The following is a 19,440-nucleotide window of genomic DNA, read 5'->3' as shown; positions in this document are numbered from 1 at the left end:
AGATCATTAGATAAATCTATTATCTTACAGTGGAAGCCATGAGGACCTATGAGTAACAATTTCCACCTCAGAGTATCTGACGAGTGAAATACATTGAGTGCTTAGGTTAGAACCTGCCCCAAAGGAGCTCAGCATATTGTGATGATTACCATTGGTATTTTAAATATTAATAAGCAACGACTTCAGCCTAATATTGTGGGGAAAACTTAAAACTAGTGATATAAAGCAGACTGATAACTCTAAAAACATTGGCATTCCTGGAACTATTCAAGATAAAGTCCATAGGGTATCCAAACAGTTGTTTCGGGGAAGATGCTTCATAGAAATTTTCAGCTAATGAATTTAGAAGAAATGATAGAATTAGAATATCACCATTTTATAACCCTAATGAAATAATGATAACAATGATCATCAATGGCTGCTAACATCACACAAAAGAGAGACAATTGAACATCATATACTTCCCATTCTATGTTTTCACAGAATATTATGAAGTATTCTTGATAAAAATTGAAATTAAATATGATCATGCCTCTAGATCTAACTACTAGTTTTTTTTGTTTTTTCGTTTTTTTTAACTACTAGTTTTCAGAATATACAGGGGATGAGAAATATACTAAATGACATCAAGACGATGCAATCTGCACAATTCAAACTGTGGGACACTCTACAAGACAAATGTCCCAATTTCCTCAACAGAGTGCAAAGAAAAAAACAAAAAGAGGGGAGGACCACAGATCAAGAGAGACTCTTAGAGATATATCAAAAATAGCAATATATTGCTATGTATGAATGTTATTTGGACTCTAATTTGACTAAACAAACTATAAGGAAAAATTAGAAAATAATTGAGAAAATTTAAACACTGAGCTGACTGGGTATTTGATAATATAAAGGATTTTTTATTCTTTATACATGATAACCGTATTGTGGTTATGTTTTTGTTGTTATTTTAGTTCTTCATCTCATGTATAAACAACAAAGTGATTAGAAGAAAACATAAGAGAATACAGGGGTAGGTAAAAGATTTCTTGGTGAAGGCACAGAAAGCACAAACCATATAAGGAAAACTTAATAAACTGGAGTTCATCAAAATTTAAAAGTACTATTCATCAAAAGAAACTGTCAAGAAAATAGGTAGCAGATTGGGAGAAAATATGTGCAATAGCTGTATCTGGATTGACGGACAGATAGACAGACACATAGATAGGACAACACCTATATCTTGCATCCAGAATATATAAAGACTTCCTACAACTCAATAATAAAAAGACAAACAATCCAGTTAAAACATAGATAAAATACTTGAATAGACACTTCACAAATAAAGACGTACATTTACAAATGTCCAATAAGCACATGAAAAAAGGTTTGCCATAATTAATCACTAGGGAAACGCAAATTAAAATAATAATGAGATACCACTATACACACTAGAATGGCTAAAATTAAAAAGATGAAAAATACTAAGTTTTGGAGAGGATGTGGAACAACCATAACTCTCATACATTGCTGGTGGGAGTGTAAAATGGGACAACCACTTTGGAAAACCACTGGCATTTTCTTAAATAGTTAAATATGCCTATGATCCTGCAATCCCACTCCTAGGTATTTACTCAAGAGAAATAAAAATATATGTCCACAAAAATCTTTGTGCAAGAATGTTTATAGCAGCTTTATTCATACTAGTCAAAAACTGGAAACAGCCCAGATGACCATCAACGGAAGAATGGATCAACCAACTGGCATAGCTCCACAATGGACTACTACTCAAAAATAAAAGAGATCAAACTACTGATACAGCAACAACATGGATGAATCTCAAAAATAATACACTGAGCAAAAGAAGCCAGGAGCAAAAAAGTACAGTATATGGTCCCATTTATATGAAATTCTAAAACAGGCAAAAATAGCCAGTAGCAAAAGAAATCAGATCAATGGTTGCTTCTCAATGCAGGGAGCTGACTGAGAAGGGGCACAAAGGGATGGGATGATAAAAACATTACGTATCTTGGTATGCAGCTGTCAAACTGAATGGTACACAAGTTCTGAGGATCTGAATATGTATAAATTATATGTCAATAAAAATATTTTTAAACTTAAAAGGATTCTTATCTATATAATTATATAAGCATATATGTATTTTTTTAAACAGGTGAATTTATATGCTACATGGAGTTTTCTTCAAATTAATTCAGTGTTACGGGTGAGTATATATGAAACAAGTTTGGCCGTGAGATGATAATTATTCAACCTGGGTGATGAGTACATGAAGGTTCACTATACTTTCTATTCTCCCTGCTTCTGTTTCTGTTTGAAATTTTCCATGATAAAGAGTGAGAGAGAGAAGAGAAGGAGTGAGGGAATGAGGGAGAGAGAGATGGAGGGAGAAAGGGGCCAACAATGAGATCCACCTCAACAGCCCTGAAGACCCCTCCGGACACCAACTTGGCTCAATCACGGATATTCCTAACGATGACCCTGAGTCATCAGAAAAGGTCAAATCGAGTCGGATGTGGTTCTTTTTGCAACAGAGATTTATGTCCTATTTTGGGGGACAGTTTTCAAACAAAATAGAAAAAATCCAGGCAGCCACAGGGGCGGTGACTTCCAGTGATCCGGAACGTTCCCTCGTGTGGAACAGAGCTCAGTCTGAGGACGCCACCCAAATGAAGTGTCAATGCGTTATCATCACGGAGTGTCTGACTCGGCCCCAGGGCGGCTCAGGCTGTGGCTGCTGCTCCTCGCCAGGGTTTGGAAGAGAGGCTCTCTCCCCCGGAGCTGCAGCCGGCTTGGCCCGGGAGCAGGGCAGTGTCTGCCCAGCCTGGACCACAGAGCTCTGTATGGTAAGCTCATCTCATCTAGAACAAATGGGTCCAGCTGAAGTTCCCTCAAAGATCTCACAAGATGAGCTGCTTCTCTCCCACAGCTATAAATATATATTTTTAAAAGGCTTCATTTCCAATGGAAAACAGACCCTTCGCGGATTGGGTTAGTTTCCTCAGACCTGGATGCATTTAGCTCAGCTATTTGGTCATTATGGATCAAATCGGCTGTGTTTCCAGTCTGCCTCTTGGCTCCAGCAGCTTTAAACACACTCCACAGCGTTATTCACGGATTGACCCTTGTGCTGGCGAGAGACCAAAGCAGGCCTCGATTTGTAAGTACCTAGAGGACAGGAGGCCAGTCTATTCAACTAGTTTACTCAGCACTCACAGCAGGTTAGGCAGGTAAAAGTCTTTGATGGGTGTCGGAAATTTTAGAGTTTCAGAGCCAGTTGTTAGCCCAGTATTTATCTGATCCAAGTACCCTATTTGTATTTATTTATTTATTTATTTGTGAGGAACATCAGCCCTGAGCTAACATCCATGCTAATCCTCCTCTTTTTGCTGAGGAAGACCGGCTCTGAGCTAACATCTACTGCCAATCCTCCTCCTGTGTTTCTTTCCCCCAAAGCCCCAGTAGATAGTTGTATGTCATAGTTGCACATCCTTCTAGTTGCCGGATGTGGGACGCGGCCTCAGCATGGCCAGAGAGGTGGTGCGTCAGTGCGCGCCCGGGATCCCAACCCGGGCCGCCAGTAGCGGAGCGCGCACACTTAACCGCTGAGCCACGGGGCCGGCCCCCCAAGTAGCCTATTTTTAAAGATTTTATTTATTCATTTTTTTCCCCCCAAAGCCCCAGTAGATAGTTGTATGTCATAGGTTCACATCCTTCTAGTTGCTGTACGTGGGACTCGGCCCCGGGTTGGTCGGAGAAGTGGTGCCTTGGGGCGTGCCCGGGATCCGAACCCGGGCCGCCAGCATCAGAGCGCGCGCACTTAACCGCCAAGCCACGGAGCCGGCCCCCAAGTAGCCTATTTTTAAAGAATACTTCATGACATCTTTCCAGTAAAGCTCACTATACATCTGAAGAGGGTAGGAGAGAGCAAGCCTCCCAAAGGCGGATGACACGTCTGTCCTGCTCATCACAGAGTATCCAGAGCACTCTGCCGAGGACGTGGTACCCAGGAGGTGCTCAGTAGACACTTAATTGTTGGATGGATGGATGGATGGACGGATGGATGGATGGATGGATGGAGGAACAGCAGTAAATGTTACAGCATCCCCACAGACTGGTGGTGAATCTCAAACTTTAGTCTTCATAAAAATCACCTGGAATAGTTAAAATGCAGATTTCTTAGCCATCACAGCCCTCAGCCCAGATTCTGAACCCGCAGGTCTGGGGAGGAGCCCTGAAATATGCCTTTTTATGAATGTTCCCAAATAATTCTGTTGCCTACAGTTAGTGGTTTACACTTAGAGAAACAGTGTGTCTTCCTTCAGCAAGTTTCCTTGGGGTCTCCAGGAACTAAACTCCCCCACCCAGGGAATAGTTTCCCTAGTCTGTGGGCCACAGAGAGTGGCTTTGCTCTGCTCTTTTTAATTCCAAGGGAGGCTGAGGAGGTAGCATCAGCAGAGGCTTGGTATCCTTTAGCAGAAGGTATTACACATGCAAAGTGCTACTAAAATCACAAAACCTTTTGAATAAAAAGCCTTTCCTAATAATCCATCCACTTTTCTTAATTATAGTTTTTCCTCCACTAGTCTTGGAATTGCCCTGGAAAAAAACATCAGCTCATTTCACAGAGAAACACTCAATTCCAGCACTTTCTTTGTGCTGATCAATGACCAGCCCTGCTGCTTTCAAACATTTCATATTTGGGACATTTACCCTCTGGAATTAAAAGGTGACAGGAGGCCTTCCCCTCAGCCACCTTAGCAGGCTCACCCTCCAGTGGCACGCCTGTGGCTCTCTTCCTGGGCGGGGACATTTGAGACAGAGGCGGGCTTCATTGCAAGACGCTTAGGTTGAAACGGCATCTTTGAGATCCCAAGCTGATTCAAACTTCTCTCTGCTATCAAGTACATTAAGAAATTCTAATCGCAGAAGGAGTATTATTGTCCATAATAAAGACTGAATTTTCTTTCATTCAATTCATATCAGTTTCTCCTACACTCAGATCCCGCAGAGGGAAGATGGCTGGCTTCCGAGCCAATTCTTTGAGCAAAGTAAGGTAACTCAGACTCTAGAAGTATTACGCAACAGAATGCCCAGTCCTGGAAACATTCTGAAGCCTTTTTTTAGTTACCCAGAAATAACAAAGGAAATTATTTACTCCAGGAAGGTTTGCAGATTGGTGTGGCTGAGGGATCCAAGAATGCATTCTTCTTATGTCTTCCTCCCTGTCCCTACTCCTGCCAGTAACCAAGTGACAGCAGAATTATTGCTAGTCATCTATTTTTTTAATCATGTGATTCTTCTTACAAAAGACAAGGACAATTGTTGTTTCCAAAAAAAAGGCACATGATGGTTACATGAGATTCCATACAGCTGTTAAATGCTTCTAGCCAGTCCTATCCAGGGTTTTGCAAATTATTCATGCTTTTAATGGAATACAAAATAAGACAGAAAAAAGGAATCGGAAGGAACTGGAAACTTAAAGATAATACTAATTCAAAATATAGCCCAGGGGGCTCTGAGATCTTTTGAGATCTCGTAAGATACATTTACAAGAATAAATGAAGTGTTCTATTCAGGGTATGTTTCATCACGGCTTCACAAGTCTTTCTGAACAGAATTGCCTGACTTCAGGAAACGTCTCCTTTTTACCAAGTTATTGTTTTGGTAGGTGTGGTGAATCGAAGTAGGAAAAACTTTTGTCTTGTGAAAAAGAATAATTACCTTCCTTTCAAAATAATATTTCATTTCAAAAAATATTTGAATATCTCAAATTAACTTCATAATAATATTTTTAAAAATCAGAATGCAAAGTTCACATATTTTATCCAATTCCATTCAGTAGGGGAGAAGTGGAAACAACCCAATGACACAACACTAAGGCAAAAATTACCAATGACGGCGTTTATGTCTTTCTCGGGTGAGGTTCTGTGAAAACAAATCAGCAACTATCTAAGGGTGACCAGCTGCCTTTTTTTTTAACTGAGAGGCTGTGACTGTTCCAGAATTGGCACATCCTAGCTGTTTCTATAGTCATGCAGCTCTTCCTGGGGGTAAGCAGACTAACTGGCATTTCAGTCTTGTTAATGACAATTTTGCAGGTGGGAGCTAAGCAAAGGGAACTGGCTTCGACCCCCAAGCCCAGAGAAAAGCTAGATGGAGAGGGAGGATTTTGCAGCACAAGGGGACGACTGGCTAGAAGGAAAGCCAATGATCCCTTTTAGGTATTTCTTCACTGGTCATATCCCCTCTCTTGCCTTTGAACTTTCTTTGGTTGAAGAAAGTGAATAGCAGCTCCAGACTTGTCAAAATACCTTGGGCTTCTTGGTCTGCTTTTAATTTGCTGGAATGTTGGCAGAGGCACACTGGCTCACCAAACAGGAATGCCTTTGGCTGTGCCCAGTGGTCAAGTGCACTTGCCAGTTGCTTGAGGCCCTCTGGGAGCTTGGTGATGACCCAAAATCAGTCAGGGGTGGCTCTGAACTTCTCTGTAGGATGGCTATAGGGCTGCCTTGGGAGGACTATTGAGGATTATTATTTAGCTAGAACTACACACAGCCGCATGCCTGAATGTGGAAAAAGAGTCCTGCAAGTCATTTAGCCCGCGTCTAGTAGTGCAAGTAACTACTCAGAAACGAGGGGCTGGTGTAGGCTTGAAGGGTAGAGGAAGGCTTTGAGCTGTAGGTTGTGGCTAAGGAAAGGAGAAAGGCATTCCAGACAAATCTTCCAGCATGTGAGAAGGCTGGAAGCATAAAAGGGAAGGGCAGTCAGATGTGACTGGTGCTTAAGGTGGAGGAAGAGATGAGAATGCCAAGGAAGGCTGAGAAAAACCTTGTATGCCACGGGTTAAATTTTAATCTATACTATTTAGACAACGGGTTAACATTCCTCTAGAAGATTAACCCTCCAGCCAGAGACAGCTTCTGCCAAGGGGGCCTGAGTACTCTCACCCATTGGGGGCTTTTGGTAGTTCACTGTGAATTGAAGCCTGGAGGAAGTAATTAACTGAAAAGCAGTCATTTGCTGATAGGGTGAACATATAATTAACCATCCAAACCCAAACACTTCAGAGTGACAAGAGCAGCTATTAATAATTGTGCTGGGCACAATTTGCCCAAGCCTGTAATGGGCAAACCAGAATGTTTGGTCACCCCTATTTTTTGAGCTCTTTCTATGTGCTAGGCACCGTGATAGGGTCTTAACTCAGGTCATTTAATTCCCCCACAACTCCAGTAAGTAGGTGTAATTATTTCCACTTGACAAACCATGATGAGTCTCAAAAGCAGAACTGGCATCCTTTTGCATTCCTTCTCCAACTCCAGAATCTTCCTCTTCCACCCTCATGTTTAACAACACCTCTGCTGACGCTTAGGGCATCCAGCTGCTCCATTGTGTACCCTTCCTAGTCACCAACATCTACCCGCCTCCTGGTTTCTCCCTCAAATTAAAGGCTTTGGCAGTTGAATTTGAGACCTCCTCTCCACCCCAGGTCCTGCTATCCCTTTTGTTGGCAATCTTCAGGCCTTATCTTCCCCTGACTCTTCCATCCTAGGGCCATACCTCACTGCTTCTGTCATCTACTGCCATGACCACCCCCTGGACCTTGGCACAACTTCCTGTTCTCTCACTCCCTTATTGCCATTCTACCTGTTCTTCTACGTCACCCAATCACCCAAATCGACAGGCCTTCAATCCGCCCAGTCAGTGGTGTGCTGCTAAATGTTTAACCTGCTCTGTGGGGAAGTAATCTACATCTGTATATGCATACATACGTCTATTACAAATTTACTGGAGCCGGCCCAGTGGCATAATGGTTAGGTTTGCGCACTCTGCTTCGTCGGCCAGAGGTTTGCAGGTTCTGAACCTGGGCGCAGACCTACACACCACTCATCAAGCCACACTGTGGCAGCGTCCCACATGCAAAATGGAGGAGGATTGGCACGGATGTTAGCTCAGGGACAGTCTTCTTCATACACACAGACAAAAAAACAAATTTACTAATATAAAAGATGTGTAGCATACAAATTTACAAATAATAAAATATACAATACTATCAGGCCAATCGGTTCTCACAGAACACTTTTATCTGTAGCCAACAGATGGTGGTGGTGGCAGTGCAGCCAAGATTTGACAAATGGACTTGCATCCCAATCCACTTTTTTCTCAGTAAGTCTATTTTCTCAATAAATCTAACTGATGTGATTTACTGTTAAACTATGTCTCACCCTCATTCAAATTATATTCATTAAACTGAAACTTTGTTCAGCTTCAGCATGAGCAGTAGCACACCGTTATACAGTAGTCCCACCATACAGACACAACCAACGTAAATACCTCAAGAGCAGATGAGTCAAGTGTAGTACATTAGGACGTGATGAGTTTTGAGTATTCACTACATTTGTTTTTCAGTGTAACTTATTTAATAGTAAGTTTATCTAATCTAATTGTAAATAATGGTGTATTTAAAATTGGCTCACATAATTCCTGCAAAATTAACCATCAGTTCTTGTGAACCACATGATTTGGCTCCAAGACACCACTGTGGTCCCCTCAACATCAGTCTTTTCCTCTCCTCTCCTCTTTCCCTATCTTATAGTTCAGCCTAAAAAGGGTACACGGAGTTGGCGTCCTCCAGTCTACCAGGCAAACATGACTGGGGTCAGGTCAAAGTCAAGTAGTCTAAAATGTCTCTAAATTTTCTTAGTACAGGTCCACAGAGGACAACTTGGGAAACAAATATCACAACTAGTTTGTACTGGGCATATATTAGGTTTACAACTTATTAAATACTTCTAGAGTTACCAAGAAAAGAGAAGCCTACCGACTCTCTTGGACTATGGGCCTGGTAAACTGCCTACATGCTCCTCTGCTTAAGAGATGGTGGACTGCAAATGGCAATGCAGAAAAATGTTGGAAATGAACCAAGTAGCTCTCCCACTTATCCTGCAGGGAAATGCTGACTGCCCAGAAGCCTCACTACGGAAACAAATCCCCAAGGCCTACTATTACCTTCGATGACACCAACTCACATGTAGTCTTTCTCTCTGACACAGGAAGCCATTTGCGGACATTAGCTCATCCTATAATCCTCACATGAAACCTATGAGGCAGGTAGCAGAGGATATCCTCAACTTACCTTATCTGTGGGGAGATCACCGCCCAAGCATCAGAGAAGCTTACTGCTCTGCAAACACTCCAAGTGTCCCTGCCACCAGCACAGACCAAGCTGTGGGCATCTCTGGCTTGTTCTGGAAACAAGCACTAAAGTACAAAATGGACCTCCCCTCTATCCCAACTCATCCGAGTGAAAGATGTAGTTTACAACGGCCCACTGTGAGGCCTATTCTAAGCAGCCATCTCATCTAAGATCATCTCACTGGGGCAGCAATTTTAGTAATGTTACAAGCCCAAGAATGTTTGCAGAAACTCCAGCAAGTATGAGAATCCCATATGGCTCCAAGGCTGTCATCCTACGCAACTTTTAAGTTTTATGGGAATTCTAAAAAGTTGCTTGTCAGGGACTGGAGCTCATGAAAGGCATGAGGTATAAAGAATGAATAACAAGCCCTCACAAAGTTGCCCTCTTTCTTCCTAGAGGATGTAAATCTCTACTTTCCACCAGTGGCTTCCAGTGCAAACAAAACTTTCACTTTTGCAAAATGTGAACATGATAAAGGTACTAATACTAAGAAATTTCATTCAGCCTGAGTTCATGAGGGTAGGGGGTGAGAGGTAACAGTCAGGTTAAGAAAAGTTGGCCTAAGAAAGTTGGGCCTGATCTCCTCCTCTTCTTCCTTCTTCCTCCGACAGGTGAATGCCTTCCCAGTATGGAGCTCCCTCCTCTCACAGCCACGTTGCCAAAGCCAGGTGTCTGCACAGAAAGCCTCCTCTCCCAGTCACCTGCAAAAAGTAAAAGTTCTCTTTGGAACTTCTAGATACCCACGCCACTCCGTAGCTTCCTCCAGTCCAAGGACCCAAGACCTTCAGCTCACACCTCAGCTATCTCCACTTCACATCTGGTTCCCTGATGTATTACCACCCAAGACCACCCGTCTTCCTCCCTCCCTCCTCCATGCCAGCACACGCCTGCCTTTCCAGTCCACAGAAACTTCATTTTCCAGTTACTTCAACTGGAAAACATGCTAGAGGACATGTACATAAGTTATCACAACTGTAATTTTCTATACCAAAATAATGAAATAAATTAGAATAAGGAAACCTACCATGAATACAACCTCATTTTAGAGGTCATGGCCCACCCAGCCCAGCTGCAGGCTCCCAGGCCATAATGAGCACTAACAGATGATCTGAGGTTTGATGTGTATGTGACAGCATCTACTTCAGAGACCGCCACTTAGTGTGACACATCCCTTGTAACGGCCCTCCACCTACTTAACTACACTAACCAGTTTAACTAGTACCATCTTTGTTATAGGCCAGCTCAAACATGGAGAAACAATAGCCAAGGCAAAGTCTTTGTGTGTGGCTGGTGCCTGGCTCAAGACACAATCCTACGTACACTTCCGGATTCTACTGTGGGCCCTCTGGTCACAGCAGGGGCCCAGATACTATCCAAGGAAGAAAGTCTGTCCTCTGCAATAGGCACTGAGCTCCACCCATGGGATGTATCAGGGAAAGTTCCTGCTATGTCACCTCCTATCAAGTGATGTAAAACTTGGGAACTGGTCTCAAGAAATGACATTAGAGGCATGACTTTGTGGCTTATGAAAGGAGCCTGCTGGCTGGAGTTCTGTCGGGACAATCAAGGCGTTTTTCTGCGTTCGGACTAAATCAGCAGTTTTCCAAGTGCTCTGTGCAGGAACCGCAGGGTCTGGGAGTAGATGCTTTTATCCGTTCTACACTCTGAGCTTCTGACTCTTGTGTCTTTTAGAGTTCCATTGCTAGAAGGAGGAAAAAATAAAAACCACCCTGAAAGCCAAAGTGACCTTCTGGTGTCTAAACAGACAAACCTTGAGAACAACCTATCCCCTTGTTGCACTCCCACTCACTCATTCACTTGTCTGGTATGAGTCAGAAGCAGATAGAGACTGGAATTATTAACCTAATTAATCTAATAATCTAATCCTAGCTCATTCCTCAGGCATTTTCTGAAAAAAAGCAAACATATAAACCTCCAATCTGCCGCTAAAAGTGGACGCAATCTTCTCCTTCAGTAAGCTGTGTGACACAGTGACAGCAGCACATGTGGCCTCGGACAGCCACTGCTCCCTCCACATCATCCAGGGCCCGCCCGTGACCTCCTCACCAGGACCCTCCTCACTCGCCCTTCGTGTTTTCACCTTCAGCACGGTCTGTTCTGACATGAGATTTAACATGCCTGGTAATTACTGTGCCGGATGTAGTTTCAGACATTCCAAAGATGAAGTTCTCCAGGGTTGCTTGTTATCAGGGATTTTACTCGTTCTTCAATTCTCAAGGGCTACTGGTTTGATCCCAGAGGGACTGTTTCCCCTGCCCTCCAAAGGAAATACCAGATTTGAATAAACCATGACACTGCAGCTGACAAGGTTTAACTCAAGTGATAGCTAAACATTAAAAATTAAAAAAAATAAAAAATCCTAATAAAGAGCTTATTTTGTACAATTAGAAAAGAAAGACACTGGGCCAGCCCCGTGGTTTAGCGGTTAAGTGCGCGCGCTCCGCTGCTGGCGGACCGGGTTCGGATCCCGGGCACGCACCAACGCACCGCTTCTCCAGCCATGCTGAGGCCGCATCCCACATACCGCAACTAGAAGGATGTGCAGCTATGACATACAGCTATCTACTGGGGCTTTGGGGGGAAAAAATAAAGAAACAGAAAGAAAGAAAAGAAAAGACACCAAACCATTTCGACATAATTTATGTACATTATGGCTTTATACAATAATAGCAAAGATTGTTCTTGTGTCTGTAAGTACATCAGCATCATCAGGCACTTCTCAGAGATATCGGAACAGGAACATGGAATCTGCACTGCTGTTAAACTCGAGGAGCGAAATGCAGAGGGGCACGGCTACGTCCTGACAGGACTCCTGTGCCCACACCTGGCCACAGTGCCAGGCCGTGCATCACCCTCAAGGAAGAGGCCAAGAGTAATGCCAGGCTGTTTTGTTTGCATAAACCACATCACATTTTTTACTGAATGATTACTCCCCAACTAAAACCACAAGAGAAACTTCTCATTTAAAAGTCAGTTATAAATTAAGAACTCTTAAGAACTGAATATAAGAATTTCAAGTAAGGGGCTGTGGGGGTGGGGGGATGGGATTGATAACATTTAGCCAGCAGTTGAACAAGTCCAAATTGTATACCCTCAGAGAACTATTTCCATTTTATGTGTCCTTCTCCTCTTCTCAGGATGTCCCATGATTTACTGCTCACTGGGATAGAACATTTGCTAATTACCTTAGACTTTGTCAGTTTGTCAAAGCAGAACTTTGCATGTAATGCATCTATTACCTAAATATATTCCATACGTCTATATTACGGAAACAATACTTTATATTTAAAATATCTGAATAGCTCTATAATACAATATGCTTTTAATAACAGTACAAACCAGAAGAAATCAATCAAACAAGGCTGCATAGGTGATATCATTTGCACATTTCACAATCATGTACAATAACTGATATACTAAAGTCAGTATTCGTACAGAAAAAGAATTATCAGAGGTCACATAATGTTTGTTTTCAAAGTAGACAAGGTGCCTTTCACTGATCTTCACTGTACCCGAGAAAGCTACCCAGGATTCATGTTAGAATTTCAACACAAAGAAAACCTGAAGAAAAAAAAGATATTTACACAGACTTGGGAGGAAGAAACATCTTTTTAAAAGTCGCTCTATTAAGTAGTCACTCTATGAAGATTTTAACAGTGATTTTAGCTGTAGTTGCCTCTTTAATGAATGAAACAGCGTTCCGAAGCTCGCTGTGTGATGGCATGGGAGCAGGAAGGTGGTAGTGCGTGGTAACAGAAATAGGAACATGAGTACTCTGACACCAACAAGTTCTATTACACATGCAGGAGGCACTGCTTAGAGGAACTAGGGTTTCTAAAACTAGACATATTTTGGAGTGGCCAAAAATGAAGATGGTTAGGCAGGTGGCTATTTAATGAATTTTCAAAATAGTAGAAGTCACAGTGGGAAGCTTACAAGAGAGCTGGGCTCCTGTAGGAAATCTAAGAGAGCTGGGCTCCTGTAGGAAATCTATCAGCAACACTTGTATACTTGTTAAACACATAGGAAAAACCAAGCCAACAGAGATGCAATTCACAGGCAAGACAAAGCACGTGTGATCTGGGCTAAGTACACAGAAATCAGAGCCTTCTCAAGAAGGCAAGGGGAACATTTTTGTGCCTCTGTTCCTTTTATCGTGCTGACTTTGGGCATTCCACATGACTTGAAAATACTGATGGATTAAATGGGACGCAAAGTCAATTAACTTGGTCTGTCAGTTACAGGTAATTAGGAAATATTAAAACATAATCATCAGAATTATAGTTTAGGTTGCTAAAGGCTAAACAAATTCTCCAATTCTTAACTTATGCTAAATAAAGCTTTTCAAATAAACTAAAATATACAACTTACAGCTGGTTTGTTGGTTTTCAAATTAATTGCCCTATTTTTAACCAAGTTCTGTTCCATTCAGTGGCCATGCGCACTCATGAACAGAAAGCATTCTACAAATCACTCAAGCCCCACTTTAAAATTTCCCCCTTCCACTGAAATTTCCAGTGTGCTAAGTAATCTGCAGGAGAGAAGGGAAAGGATGCCGTGTGAGTGCTGACATAATCCTTCAAGGCAGAGCTACAAAACTAGCCTCCCCCTCTGCCAAAATCAGAGCACAGAACTATGAGGGAAAACTTCTGCTGAAGTTCAACTCAAAAAGGTTAAGTTGATCAAAACCCCTGAGTGAGAAAGGAGCGCTGATTTAGATGCAGGTCTGCCTCCCTCTCTGGTCTACAAACATTACAAGGCCTCCCAGGAGTAACTGAATGACGAGCACAAAGGCGTCTATCAGAAGACGTGATGCTCTGTGGTGCGCTTAGTCACAGGATAACAGAAGCAGATGGAATTTCTTTAAAATACATACATAAAAACATATTAAGTTCTCCTAAAAGTGAAACACAGAATGTCCATAACTGTACATCACTCTCCTGCCAAAATAGGGCTAGAAACGTTGAGTATGTGAGTACTACTTACAATGATTTTAAGATTAGTCAGAAACATCACCAAGTAGCATCCCAAAGTGTACAAACCAGTTAAGCACATATAAAATTAGTACTAATCCAGTAAGAAATACAAAATGAAAATTATGGATGCTGCCTCAAATATCTGGGATTCCACAAATTTACAAGCAGACTATGTAACAAAGTAGACTCTAGTTTTAAGAAAACATTACAGTTCAGTATCTATTCCAAAAATGATCTCAAGTCTCAACAATAACATCAAAAATCATTTATCTGGAAATTAGAACCATTTAAATGTTTGTACAAATTTGCAAATAACAAAATAAAGAAACAAAAAAAATAGAAAAATCTGTACAAGGCTGGCGTTTAATCTTTTTTTTTTCCCCCAAAAGAGTGACAAGTCCATTAATTCAGCAGATTGATAACAGGCTATTGGTTCTCATTATGTGGCAATGTGAACAGGTCCAAAACTGTTCAGAGGAGGTGCAGAATGGAGAGCTTGGTTCTTCGTGATTGATTTGTCAGTTCAGCAGAACACAGGTAGTACAAACAAAAGTTTAACTTATCAAGGACATGAGACCATCACAGTATTACAAAAAGAGTATAAACTTTCCTTGGACCAAATGGATATTTAAAAAAACAAAAACACACACAAATACAATTCTGTAGCTACTGCTTATATACAAAACTTGAAAGCACACCAGGATCCGAAAGTCTTTTCTGCAATTATATGGTGTAGTGAGTTTGGCACTTCATTGTAATGAAATTTCCAATGGCACAGTCCTTATCTACAGCAGCACATAACCTGCAAACATCGGGCAAACATCCTGTACAGGAAAAGTGTCTTCGCTGCCAAGTTTGACGAAAAGAAAAAAGAAATGCTTTTTTTTTTTTTAAATCAAGAAAACGAAAAGGAGGGGTGAAGGACATCTTTGGACTGCTTCTCTCAGTTCCTGCTGTCAGACAATCTGAAGTACTTTTCAGTGTAGCCTAGAAAAAAACATAGACACACAATGAAAATATAGCCAAATTAAAATAATTCAATTTAACATATTAGAGTGACAGACACAGTTGGGGGGGGGGGGACCTAAAGCTTTCTCAAACAGCTCTGAAATCATTCAGAGGAAAATTTCACTTAAAAAAAAAAAAACCCTTCAGTATTTGATTTGTATCAAATGCATTCCTTTATTGAAGAGCTACTAACAAGATGCAGCCATCTAACTGTCAAGAGAAAATATTTAAAGCAGTTAGAGGAAGCTACCTAATGTTTTAGCTCAAAAGAAAAATTTATAAGCTGCAAAAAGGGTGGAGAATGAATGATACAAGATGCTTCTCTGCAAGGGGCAGCCAGGTGACATCAAAAAAGCCCTAACCATGGAAGGTTTGTGGAAAGTTACCGTGTTCCTCTCTTTTAAGTTCTGTTTTCACAAAGTCTTTCAATATTGGCGTGATCTTACCTGCTCACTAACTCATTCTTAGCCTGACACCCAGCTATGTGTTGTCGTCTTGACACTGTGCGGGAAGCTTTGGTTGGGCAACACATTGTCAAAGTTAAAATCCAATGTATCTCCATCCATGAGGTCATTCCGAATGATGGACTCCATGTCACAATCCAAGCGCTCGATAAACATGCCATCCAAGTCACTTGGGAGCTTCTCCTGGTGGAGAATGCCCATCCTGCCATAGCCGTTGCAGCTGCTCACCGAGGAGTAGCCCCCCAGGGCGCTCATCTGCATGGGGTGGGGCAGAGGCACTTGTAAAGCTGTCTTCACTGGGGCCAAGCGGTTCATACCCGAGGTGTGGGGCATCGTGTTTACCGCGTGGGGCAAGGCACGCCCATTAACTGCAGACGTTGGCTGAGCATGTCCAGGGTGGGTATGGGAGCTAGGATTCATCATTTTGTTATGAGATGCCTGGTTGCCATAGCCTGGCATGACCGAATTAGGGCCCATCAACACATTCTGGCCAAGGACCCGGCTGTTGGGTTGGGCCACCCCAGGATCAACCTGTGTCATGATGTCATTATGGGGAGGAGAGTCAGAAGTAAGTAACTCCTTCAAGAGTCCTGGTGCACAGTTATACTGATTCATACCTCCATAACTCGATTTGTTGTCCTGAAGCGTTTGCATAGGCATCTGGGGCAAAGGGCTCATGCTGGATTGGCCGTATGTATATTTTTGGTAGTTTGGGCTGGGTGAATTCAGACTGGTGTTTGGCGGTGCAAAGGAGTAGCATGGCGTCTGCTGCATCATGGTACCAGGTGAAGACTGGGTTGAAACAGTTAATGACGTTGGTGATGAGAGAAGATTGAGATTATCCAAAAGGTTTTCCATGTTTTCAGGATTGCTTATCTCAGACAAACTGGGTAGAGTAGAAGCCATCTTCGTGGCAGAGGGTGGGTACACCATAGAATGCACATCCCCATCTCCAAGATCGTCCTGTTCGGTCATAATGGGAGAAAGTCTCCCACTAATAGTACTAGCATTTGAGCTAGTTCGAGGACGAAATGTACTCCAGTTATCAAAGTCATCATTGCTGTGAGAGCCAGGGCTTGCAGGCCATTTAGAAAACTGAGATCCGGGGCTGTCCCCGGCACCCTCCTGGCCAGACTGGAGGGCTGCTTTCTTCTTGGCAGCCCGGCCTCGGCTCTTAGCAAATTTACTGTTGTTGTCCATGGATGCAGCTCTCCTCCTGGGGGATTTCCCACTCTTGCCTCCCTCTGGATTGAGCATCCACCAAGAACTTTTTCCAGTTCCTTCATTCTGCACGCGAATGAACTTGCTGTGTAGGGACAGATTATGACGAATTGAATTCTGTAAAGCAAAACATCATGTTAGAAATGCAGTACTTCTCCACTTGGAAAACTCACTACTCAACATAGATTACGTTATTACATGGAAGACAAGTAACATTTTAAAAGAGTTTATGGTACAGATTTCAACCTCAACAGTTGTCACAGTTCTGAACTCAACTACGAAAGAGCTCAAACGAATACAAGAGAAATAGTATCTTATCTTAAAAATAGTTATCTGTCCCTTAATTTAATGAGGAGACAAAATTAAGCATGCAGTATTATAAACACCTTCTTTTATATAGCTATATTTTTCCGGGAAATTACAGGAACTGGTTTTAAAACCACTTAAATTTTGCTTAGCTACAATGCTATGCAAACAGTACTCTGTATCAAAGCGCTATCAAAACCCCTTCCATTCTATCACCCCTAAAACTACTGCCAGTTCTCTTTAGACTGTACATCTGCCATTTACACAGTGAGAAGTTTTATATTTCGGGGCCCACATGATTAGGGAAAAGAAAGAAACGAGCAGGATATATTCTTAGTCAAGAATTAAAAGCCTGAAAACTAGTAAGACCTAGATTCATCTACACATCTTTAAGTCCATTAGCTAAATTTTAGAAAGTTGAACTGCCAACAAAGGGAAAAATTTAAATTCAAGTGTTGTTTGCCACCTCCCTCCCAAAAAACAACCAGTAGTATGCACCAATTAACTCAACGACATTGCATCAGAGGTGATACTCTCCAAAAAAGACGACCTGGGAGGGAAAGATGTGGTGGAGACAACAAAGAGCCCGAGGCTTCGATCCGCTAAGCACAGCTCCATGAGGAATTGTGCCACATATACCCCAGGACAACCAGGAAAGAAAACCAACTGTTTTTGAGCACTTAGGTGGCTCTGCTACTCACAGGCTACATAACCTTGGGAACCCTATATGCCTTAAGTTTCCTCACTGTACAACAGAGATAAATAATAGACCCTTGTAGGGCTGTTAGACAGATCCCATGAGTTATGGGATGTAAAATGCTCAGCGGTGTCTGGTATATGATAAGCAGTCACTGAGAAGAAGGTATTAGATCCCAACTTTGGGGGCACAGGATATCGCCATTCTGAGCCCCGTTTCCCTCCTCCTATTCACTGGGGTGTGGGTAGGAGCTTAGAGGTATTACAAACACAAACCCACAACTCCAAACCCATGGTGAAGGGGGCTGGAGACGGTCTCCCAAGCTCCAGTAGAAGCAGCGGAGCCAAGGCTGCAAACAGGAAGCTCCAATTTGATTCCCCTACTGGACACTCGGCGAGACTGTCAGCATCTGGAGAGCCTCTGGGACAAGTCTGGAAGAGGAGAAGTGGGCTCCTATGAAGGAGGGATCATGTCTTATAGCTTTTTGTCCCCAGCACACAACAGGTCACACAGCAGACTCTTAGTATCTGCTCCTTCAGCAGCCTCTGAGCTCAGGTCTCTGATCCCAGGTCCAGGAGCAAGATTCTGGGCATCCTAGACCCCTGGGAGCAGGGCTGTGCGCATGGCCCCCAGACTACCCCAGCTTCCTCTGCCTAACTGGGTGACAGCCTCAGCTGATCAAGTTCCCTGGACCCCTGCGGCCCCCCTCCCCGACCACGAAAAGGCATTGGCTGAATTTGTGGTCACCCAGGGATGCAGCCACAACGCCCACATCCTCATGCCGCCCTCGACGTGGGACGCAGATGCCTGAGTGCCAGTCACTGTGCCAGAACAAAGCCTTTGCACAACAGGATAAGGCTGGGGTTCCAACACAAACCATAAGCTCAAGTTTTTTCTCATTAAAAGAAGGTAAGAAACAGGAAAAAAAAAAAAAAACCACCACCACCACCTCACTTTCCAAAGGGAGATGCAAAAGTCAGAGTGGGGCCGGACAGTCAGGGCTGAGAAATCCACATTTCAAAACGCCCTCTGACCCTCTGTACTACATTCCACCCAAAGATTGCAACACAGCAGCTATGTGACAAGCCCTCTGCCAGGGCACACAACGAGGGTGGGTCAGACAGGGCCCTGAATGGGAGTCTCCAGGCTGGATGCTGGGCAGGTGTCTTAAGTGGATGGCAGTGAGGGTTTCTTCTGTTTCCAAAAATTCTCTCTTCCTTCCCACCTATGAATCTACCCCCAACTCAAGACAAGCTTTGAGGAAGACCTGGGGGCTTTAAATCCATACAAGAATCCCTAAAAGAGGCCAAGTACTGCATTACCCTAATGTCCTATTCCATTCCCATAAGATTTCCCAAAAACCTATAGGAAGGTTTTACACAGACACACACACACACTCCCAGAGCCACAGTCTCATCTGCTGTGCCTACCCACACCAGCAAACCAAGTCCTGAATTCCTCCTTAAAGAAGCAGGCCTGCCCCCGGGGGAAACCTGGAATGGAGCTGAGCACTCTGACCCTGCGCCATGTTCCACGCCATGTTCCATA

At 42.9% G+C, this 19,440-nt stretch overlaps 1 protein-coding gene across 1 annotated transcript in view; it reads right to left on the bottom strand.

The window, feature by feature from the left end:
• Nucleotides 1-11,844: 11,844 nt before the first annotated feature.
• The window catches only part of FOXO1 (forkhead box O1), a 94,971-nt gene continuing 87,375 nt past the window's right edge, over nucleotides 11,845-19,440 (bottom strand). The window contains exons 2-3 of the mRNA XM_087436133.1: nucleotides 15,651-17,006; nucleotides 11,845-15,183 (exon numbers count right to left, since the gene is read on the bottom strand). Coding sequence (XP_087292259.1) covers nucleotides 15,669-17,006 — 1,338 coding nt within the window. The 3' untranslated portion in view covers nucleotides 11,845-15,183; nucleotides 15,651-15,668. The remainder of the gene's footprint in view (nucleotides 15,184-15,650; nucleotides 17,007-19,440) is intronic.

This window comes from Ceratotherium simum, chromosome 10 (assembly GCF_057802395.1).
Source record: "Ceratotherium simum simum isolate JZ-2026a chromosome 10, ASM5780239v1, whole genome shotgun sequence".
Classification (NCBI taxonomy): Eukaryota; Metazoa; Chordata; class Mammalia; order Perissodactyla; family Rhinocerotidae; genus Ceratotherium; species Ceratotherium simum.
The sequence above is the reverse complement of the archived record's forward strand: the minus strand, read 5'-3'. Positions and strand labels throughout refer to the sequence as shown.